This window comes from Octodon degus, unplaced genomic scaffold, assembly GCF_000260255.1.
Source record: "Octodon degus isolate 3935 unplaced genomic scaffold, OctDeg1.0 scaffold00018, whole genome shotgun sequence".
NCBI classification, from domain to species: Eukaryota; Metazoa; Chordata; class Mammalia; order Rodentia; family Octodontidae; genus Octodon; species Octodon degus.
This window is the reverse complement of record NW_004524594.1, coordinates 575,615-584,825: the sequence shown is the minus strand read 5'-3', so window position 1 is coordinate 584,825 and position 9,211 is coordinate 575,615. Positions and strand designations below refer to the sequence as shown.

The 9,211-nt window shown below is 49.7% G+C and overlaps 1 protein-coding gene across 3 annotated transcripts in view; it reads right to left on the bottom strand.

Moving 5' to 3' along the window:
- Positions 1-1,413: 1,413 nt before the first annotated feature.
- The window catches only part of Nup160 (nucleoporin 160), a 45,104-nt gene continuing 37,306 nt past the window's right edge, over positions 1,414-9,211 (bottom strand). The window contains exons 33-37 of one of the 3 annotated variants that reach the window (XR_002820257.1): positions 8,572-8,713; positions 5,975-6,100; positions 4,373-4,477; positions 3,167-3,307; positions 1,414-1,430 (exon numbers count right to left, since the gene is read on the bottom strand). Coding sequence is in view for 2 of the 3 variants with exons in the window: in XM_004626958.3 (XP_004627015.1) it covers positions 3,218-3,307; positions 4,373-4,477; positions 5,975-6,100; positions 8,572-8,713 (463 nt within the window). In the remaining variant the exon portion in view is untranslated. Of the gene's footprint in view, positions 1,431-2,434; positions 3,308-4,372; positions 4,478-5,974; positions 6,101-6,136; positions 6,341-8,571; positions 8,714-9,211 lie in introns of those variants that run through there. The other 2 variants (XM_004626958.3, XM_023710791.1) reach the window with 2 other exon arrangements.

Genomic DNA, 9,211 nt, shown 5'->3' with positions numbered 1-9,211 from the left:
ATTTCAGTGTAAGGAGGGAAGAGAGGCTAGCTGCTTGAGCTGCTGCTACCTCTCCCCTTTTGCTCTTGCTCTTTGTCTCCACCGTGAAAGGTTGCTCTCTGCCATGTGCCAGTCTGTCCTGGAGCCAGCTGAGTATGGACTGAAACCTCCAGTAACTGTGAGCTAAATAAGGAAGCTTTCCTTCCTTCAATTTGGCTGTCAGGTATTTGTCTCAGCAATGAGAGAAGAGTAACTGAGACAGTTCTCTTTACAAGGATGCAGTGACTTTGTCTTGTAATTAGCCATAGCTTGAAATCTGCTTTGTGTAGAAATATAGATTTTTTTTTTTTTTTTTTTTTCGGAACCGGGGATTGAACTCAGGCCCTTGCGTTTACCAGGGAAGCACTTATTCTACTGAGCCATCTCCCTGGCCCTTAGAAATATAGATTTGAGACAAAAGCCTGATGTCCAAAAAGAATGGAACAATAGACAGAACCCAAGGAGAGCTGCATCTGTTTGCAAATTCCTGGAAAGCTGGGACCCAAAGCAGCAGGTAACAGCTTCTCCTGCAGGCGCTCTGTCCTTTGATCCCTTGCTTGGGATGTTATAGGCTAGCATTTGGGTGAACCTAGTGTTAGGCAATGGTGGAAGTCAATAGAGATAGTAGTTTGTATTCCCTTAGATAATTATGCACATTCCTTAGTCTGCCTTTACCCCTCAATAAATGTGAGATGCTTCAGAGGCTCTGGGCTCACTTGGAGAGAGACTCATCTCAGTGAGACCTCTGAAGCTACATTCATCAGGTCTTCTCGTCGTTTCTTTCGGCACCGACCTATGACATACAACAGCTTTTTTTTTTTTTTTTTTTTAAACATTTATTTATTTATTTAGTGTGTGTGGCCAGCTCAGCCCAACAGGGGGTGGGGCTGGCTGGTATGTGGTGCTGGGGGATCGAACTGCGGTCCCTGTGCTTTGCTGAGCTTGTTCCAAGTAGGTGCTTTAGACCACTGAGCCATCTCGCCAGCCCCCCATACAACAGCTTTGTCTGCAAATAAAGTAGCTGTCTGTTTCTTTCCAGTTCCTGTCACGTGAAGTATTACTTTTCATTCTTTTTTTTTAATTTTTATTATTTGTGTGTATTTGTGTGTGTGTGTGGCTAGCTCAGCCCACCAGGGGGCGGGGCTGGCTGGCATGTGGTGCTGGGGGATTGAACCGCGGTCCCTGTGCTTTGCTAAGCTTGTTCTAAGTAGGTGCTTTAGACCACTGAGCCATCTCACCAGCCCCTACTTTTCATTCTTTGTATGAATTTCTTTTGGAATTAAATGCAGCATGGTGTTAAGATTTATCAATTCAATCTCCAGCCCTGGAAACTTATAGAGGGGCCGGGGAGATAGCTCAGTAGAATAAGCGCTTGTCTGGCAAGCGCAAGGGCCGGAGTTCAAGCCCCAGTTCTGCCAAAAAAAAAAAAAAAAGAAGAAAGAAAATTACATGGAGACCACTGGTTGGGACAGAGCTCCTACAGTGACCTGGTGAACAAACCAAAATGGAGTTGCCCACGCTAACGCCAGCGGCCCATGGCTGTCACGTGATCACAGGCCAAGCAGGTGCGTGAAGTGCAGGATGAGGAGGCCCCGTGTCAGGGCGCGCAGGGAAAGTAACTTGGGAAGAAACTGCCTTTGTTGTCTGTTTCCTTCAGACTTTAGCTCTAACATAACATTTTTTTTTTTTTTTTGGTGGTATTGGGGATTGAACTTGGGACCTTGCACTTGCAAGGCAGGCACTTATGCTGCTGAGCTGTATCCCTAGTCCTTTTTTTTTTTTTTTTTTTTTGAGACAGGTTGGCATCAGACTTTTCTGGATCCTATTGCTTCAGTCTCTCCAGGGCTGGGATTTTAGGCATGTACCACCAAGCCCAGACTCAATTACTTGGGGCCAGGGAGATGGCTTAGTAGGATAACCGTTTGCCTACGTTTATTCTGAGCTATCTCCCTGGCCCCTCAATTACTTAATTTTTAAAGGACTGTGCAATTGCCAGAGATGGTGGTGCACACCTGTAATCCAGGCACTCAAGGCTGAGACAGGAGGATTGCTGGGACTCAGGGGCCAGCCTACGTGAGTCTGTCTCAAAAATGGAAGTATACAGTGTAACCAGGGCATGGTGGCACATACCTGTCATCCCAGAACTGGGAGGCTGAGGCAGGAGGATCGCTGCAAGTGAGACCAGCCTGGGCTACAAAGTGAGCTCAAGGCCAGGCTGAGCTGCACAGTGAGACCCTGTCTCAAAAAGACAAAACAAAAAACAAGTATACAATGTAAACATGGCATTGAAGGTATAAAAATTAAATGCTAATGACAAACTTGGGAGAAGTCAAAGGGCGTTTATACAAGTAGTATATAGACCATTTCATTGATAGATTTTAATATACAGAATAAAATCCAAGATACTATTTTTTTACTTTTCCCAAAATTTGTTTACTGAACCTATCCAGTAATATTTATATTTTGGTCCAGTATTCAACATTATTAGATTTATCAAGTCCAGCTTGATTATTATAAATCTTAGAAATTAACAGAATTTACTTTGAAAACCTGTTGCTTTTACAGATGGATTTCTAATTTTTCCTTAGCTAAAAGTATACTTAACTTCTGCTTCAGAGCCTGGTTGAAAATATGATTCTCCTTTTTTTGGCGGGGGGAACCGGGGATTGAACTCAAGCCCTTGCGCTTGCCAGGGAAGTGCTTATTCCACTGAGCCATCTCCCCCACCCTATGATTCTCCTTTAAACAGATCATCATTATCTAGGCAAATCCAGTACTTTATTGAAGATCATATAAAAACTTCACAATAAATAAGAAAAAGAGCATGTAGAACCATGAACCTCTGTTCACTGCCACACAGAAGATGCGTGTCAGCTCTGGACCGAAATAATCCCACTGGCTTAGAAAATGGCGGGAAGGGCTGAGGCCGTGGCCGCGCCCAGGGCTGCGGGAAGACGAGTCAACACCGCTGGCTGGGGCGGCAGGGGAGGCTCTCGCTGGCAGGTGAACAACATCTTCGGTAGTTTAAAAAAATAGAAACTCTGAAAAAGCTTGTGACTTGTGTATAGTCCAGTGGTGGTGTGAGACCAAGGCGAGGCTGGGCGGCAGCAGCACCTGTGCCGAGCCTGGTGCCCCTTTCTACTGTGACCTGGGACAGGCGCTGGCAGCAGAGCTCCAAGCCCCCCAGGGGACACTGAGATCACAAGTTCAGCCGGAAGAGCAAGTCCCGCGTCGCCTTGTCAACTTTTTGCTGGTAGTCCTCTAGTTTGTCGAGGATTTTCTGAGACAGCTGTAGGAAAAAGGACTCCTTACCCACCGGCTTGGGGACTGAGGAGGCTCGTCCCGTCACTCCCTCTGCCCTTGGACAGCAGAGCCAAGATGTCATTTCCTCACCAACTGTACACTGCTCTAGTACTACACTTCTGGGGCATACAGTGTCTTCAATCCTGCTTCTGCAATTCACCTTCAAACTATGAACATCACCCCCACCCCTGGCGCTGGGAAAGGAGCCCAGGGCCTTCATGCTGACCTCTCTGCCAGCCCTTTTCACTTAGAGGTGGGGTCTCCCTAAGTCACTAAGACTCTCAGGTCAGGCTTAAACTTGGGCTCCTCCTGCCTCAGCCTCCCAGTGTTGGGATACAGGTGTGTTACTACACCAGGTTTCTAACACTTTGAAAAGTAATTGAAGAGGAGGACTAGGGTTGGGGATACAGCTCAGTGGTACAGCACTTGTCTTGCAAGCGTGAGGCCCTGGATTCCATTCCTGGCACGACACAAAGCAAGCAAGCATTCAAAAGAGCACGAGAAGCTGACTCTCTGAATCGATGTTTTTTTTTTTTTTTTGCGGAACCAGGGATTGAACTCAGGTCCTTTCGCTTGCCAGGCAAGTGCTTATTCCACTGAGCTATCTCCCTGGCCCCTGTTTTGTTTTTTGAGACAGGGTCTCACCATGTGGTTTAGCTGCCTTGGATTTACTATGTAGCCCAGGCTGGTCTTGAACTCACAGAGATACTCCTGCCTCCGCCTTCCAAGTGCTGGGATGACTGGTGTGCGCCACCATGATGGGCCTAGCCAAACTGTTCCTGGTGCCAGAAAGCCCAGCAGGCAGTGGGCATGGGTCCTCTGTGCAGCCCACAAGCAGCTGAGGGCTGGGTCATGAGTCTCCTACTCACTGGCCAGAGCACAGAGATGCCATCTTGTGTCCCCCACAAATGTACCCTGGGCTTGTTCCAGGCCCAGTATCAGGAGGTGCTGGTGGCCCAGAGGATGGGCTTGGTCCTAAGCCCAGGCAATGCGGCTGCGGGCTGCTGGCCTCTTAGCCCACGGAGCAGAGGGGGATACCACGGCCACTCACCGCGATGTTGTGGCTATTGGCGCTGTTTTCCCCTAGTGCCTGGAGCAGCTGGTCAATAGAGGAGTACGGGAGCCACACCATTGGGGCGGTTGCGGACAGTGGAAACTGCAAGAGAAAGGCTGGGTGTTCAGAAGTTCAAAGTGCTGCTTCCGCCTGCGGAGGTGTTTCATGGGACTCCAAGGTAAGACGTGGTACTGCAGATCCCACCCAGGGCAGCTTCACTGCTGGATTGTGTCCTGCTCCCAGCCCCTCACCCCCCGCAAATGCATTTGGTTGTTTCAGGGTCTCACTATGTAGCTCAGACTCATAGTGATCCTCCTGCTTTCACTTTCTCTAGCACTGGGATTATAGGTGTGTGCCACTATGCTCGGACACGCTGGCTCAGCCTGCCCTGGGTGCAGGGGTGGTGTGACATGTGGTTTTGGGGATCGAACCATGGTTCGTGGTTCCTGTGCTTGCCTAAGCTTGCCTAAACAGGTGCTTTAGTTTGCTGAGCTATCTCGCCAGCCCTTTTTGAGTGTTGCACTAAACCTCCCAGGTATGACTTACTTTCTATCCCCTACCTCAGCCTCTTTCAGTGTTGGGATTACAGGGCTTAGGAGTGCACCACCATAGCCAGCCCCTCCCCACAACGAAGAAACTGCATGCATGCGTGTGCATGCCTGGCACACAGGCTCACGTGACCCTCCCAGCTGGGAACTTGTCCTTTGCTCAGTTAAATCAACCTATGTTCAGTTAAATCAGTCTATCAAATTTGTCTTATCTAATTTATCCATCAATTGATTGACCTGGTACTGAGAATTAAATGCAGGGCTTTTGCTCTGACTTACATCCCCAGACCTTTTATTTTCTAGTTGTCCAGGAGGAACTCAAACTTGTAATTCAGGCTAATCTTTTTTTTTAAAATTTATTTATGTGTGTGTGTGGGTGGGGGGGGGCAGCTCAGCCCACCAGGGGGCGGGGCTGGCTGGCATGTGGTGCTGGGGGGATTGAACCGCGGTCCCTGTGATTTGCTCAGCTTGTTCTAAGTAGGTGCTTTAGACCACTGAGCCATCTCACCAGCCCCTAGGCTAATCTCAAATTCAGAGGTTCTCTTGCCTCAGCCTTCTGAGTACTGGGGTTGCAGATGTGTGGCACCCTGCTCTACCTCAAATTACACTGGTTTATTTCTTGTCTTTTTTGAGACAGGGTGTCACTCTGCAGCTCAGGCTGGCCTTGAGCTCACTTTGCAGCCCAGTCTGGTCTCCCTCTCAGTGAGCCTCCAGCCTCAGCCTCCCAGGTGCCGGGGTTACAGGCGAACGCCACCAAACCTGGCCTTTAAATCACACTGCTTGGATTGAGAAAAGTGGAATATATTCTCACTTTATCTAGATCCTGCAGTGCTAATACTTAGTTGTCTGGTGACTGGCAAAGCTGGAATGCAACAGTGTGGGTTCAGTTCACTTCCAAACCTCCTGCTCCTGGGCCAGGGACACAGCTCAGCGGCACGGTGCCTGCCTGACAGGTGCAAGGCCCTGCTTGATTCCCAGTACCAAAACCCAAAACCAATCTCCTACCCCACAAGCAGGGATACAGAATCAGAGAATACGGCCGTGTGCCCACCTCAATACCGAAGTACTGATGTCCTTTGCCCAGCACAGCGTCCACGTATTCCGAGACCAGATCCACGGCCTCTTCCAACAGGTCATACTTCAGGTAGAGACGGAGCAGCTCGGCGGCGTCGACTTTCTGTGAGGAGCCAGCGATCAGGGGTTGCAGCCTCCTGCTCCCCGGTGCAGCTGACAAGCCCGGCACGGGTTTGTCTTACGTGTGCTGTTGTCTCCTCACCTACCGCCCTGCACCCTAGAAGAGCTGCTCACTGAGCAAGGCCACCCTGGCCCTCGAGGCTGTCAGCTCAGTGACCAGAGGAGCAGGACGCTGCGGGTCTCCTCAGTGAGTGGCTACTGAGGACAGTGTGTCCACACTGCTCTGGAAATGCAGGAGGATGGGCGCAGAGGATGCCTGAGGGACAGTGGCAAGGGCGGCCTCACACGGGGCGGCTGTGCTAGTCTTTTTTTTTTTTCGGAACCAGGGACTGAACTCAGGCCCATGCGCTTGCAAGTGCTTATTGCTTATTCTACTGAGCCATCTCCCTGGCCCCCTGTGCCAGCCATGTTAACGGGGCTCCCACACTGGGACTCCAGTCTCCCCACACCAGGCCGCTGCTTCCCCTAATTCCAACTCAAGAACAGAAAAGCCTTTCCGACTTAGCCTTCAGACTCCTTCTCGATTCTACCCACAAGAGGTCAGACAGCACAGATCTCCACGTCAGTGTGTGTCAGTGGGGGGAGGACCTTATTAAACACATGGCCCTACTTCTTACCCAGATAACTTGGAAATCTGCGATGGGACCCAGGAAGAGAAAGTATGTGTACTGGTGGCGTGGAGGGTTTTTGAGACAGTATCTCTCTATGTAGTCTGACCTCCAACTCACAGTGGTGCCCTGACCTGAGCCCCTGGTGTGCTGGGATGACAGGGCATCTGTCACTCACTCACTCTTTTGATGGCAGCATCTTGCTAAGCAGTTCAGGACAGCCTTAAACTCATGTCAGTCCTCCTGCCTCTGCTTCCCAACTGCTGGGATTATAGGTGAGACTGCCTGGAGGGCTGGAGTGTCTATTTTATTATTTCTTAAGTCAATCAATCAATTAATCATTCATTCATTCATTCATTCCGTACAAGGTCTCACTACACAGCTCAGACTCATAGCGATCCTCTTGTCTCAGCCTCCCCAGTGCGGGGACTGCAGGTGTGTGCCACCATGTCTGGCTTCAGTGGCTGGCACAGCACACCTGGAGTTCCTGGGGCCGGCACGGTATGTAGCACCGGGGACTGAACCTGGGTTCTGGGCTTGCCGGCAGGTACTTAGATTGCTGAGCTATATCCCTAGCCCTGGAGTGTCCATTTTAAAGATCCCCCCGTGCACTGTTCAGATGACCACAGGTGACCTGCTGTGAGTCGGAGGTAGCTTGTCCCAAGGTCAAGCACTGCGGAGGCCTGGTCCCTAATGCCGTAATATTGGAAGAGTGGGCCGGTAAGGTGCGGGCTGGTGTGAAGCCCCAGGTCACTGCTCTGAGGGGACTCGTTCTGCCCTTGGGAATGAGAGCTTGAGCTCCCAGGAGCTGGCCTGGCCCCTGCATGCCTGCTGGCTTCCTGTCCCACTATAGCGTGATCTGCTACTACGTGACACACAGGAAGGGCCTTAAGTGGGCTAAAGGAACTGGGCCACCAGCTCCTGGACTCTCAGCTTCCCAAACTGTGAGCTACAAGCCTGTTATAAAGACAGAACCTCAGGAATTTGGTAACAAAAGCCAGACTAATGAGATCCAGGAACTCAGTTTTTTTTTTTTTTTTTGACAGGATCTCACTGTGTGGCCCAGGCTGGCCTTGCACTTGCAGTGATCCTCCTGCCTCAGCTTCCCCAATGCTGGGAGTACAGGCGCACCCCACAATATCCCGCACGAACTCAGTTTGGACACACTGATTAAGAGAAACACTGTTGGACTAGAAAACAGTTCTACGTGCTGCCCTGGATTTTGGAACACAGGAGACCTGTGGACATACTTGTCATTCTAGACAGAAGCTCACGATCAGTGAGCACACAGCAGGCAGTAATGCAGTTCCACCCGGCGGAACTTTACCCACAACTGTGTAGAAATTAAGTTAAATTCTTCAGTGAGTTTAGCTATGATCAAGAAGCTGCCCAAAGTATATGTCAGTATGTTCCCACACATTATCACCCCATGGTTTAGTTTTTAATTACTGCATTAAATTATTGACTTATTTTTTGGTGACAATAGGAATTGCGTCTAGAGCATTTACACTAAGCTGCTTCCCCAGGCCCGCTGCCCTATTTCTTTCTTTTTTTTTTGAGGAACCGGGGATTGAACTCAGGCCCTTATGCTTGCCAGGGAAGTGGTTATTCTACTGAGCCATCTCCCCGGCCCAGCCATTTCTCCAGCTCTATTTCCTTTCTTTAAAAAAAATTTTGAGGCAGGGTCTCACTAAGTTATTTGGGCTGCGTCTGACTTGTACTCCTCCTGCCTTGGCCTCTTGGGGTGCAGAGGTTACAGGCATATGCCACTGTGCCTGGCTTCCCTGAATCACTTGGGACAGTAAGGGGTAGCTTCCTAATCTCTCCAACTCAAGACACTGCGTACCTTGTAACTGTTGACGAGCCAGCTAGGCAGAGGCACGCCGTGGGACAGGAGCTTGTTGATCACACACTGGTGGTACAAATTATTCTGCACCTTGTGCCTTTCCAGGTACGTGGAGAGCAGTCGCCACGCTTCATCTGTAGCGCTGAGGGAAGGGACAAATGCATTTAGTTTCCCCAGGGATGCCTGGCTTGAACCCAGGGCCTTGCCCCTCAACTCCACCCCAGCCCAGGAAGAGCAAATCAATTGCTGACAGCTCAGAGCTAACTCATGTTAGGAGGCCAGAATGACTTTCAGGATGGTACTAGAAACCAGAGGATGTGGATTCCTGTACTTTTCCCCCAACCACCTAACTCACTATACAATTTGTTTAATTTGTTTCAACATTTCTTTCTTTCTTTCTTTTTTTTTTTAAAAGTTTATTTAGGGGGGCTGGTGAGATGGCTCAGTGGTCTAAAGCACCTACTTAGAACAAGCTTAGCAAAGCACAGGGACCATGGTTCGATCCCCCAGCACCACATGCCAGCCAGCCCCGCCCCCTGGTGGGCTGAGCTGGCCACACACACACGCACACACACACACACACACGCACACACAAATAAATAAAAATTTAAAAAAAAAAGTTTATTTAGTGTGTGTGTGT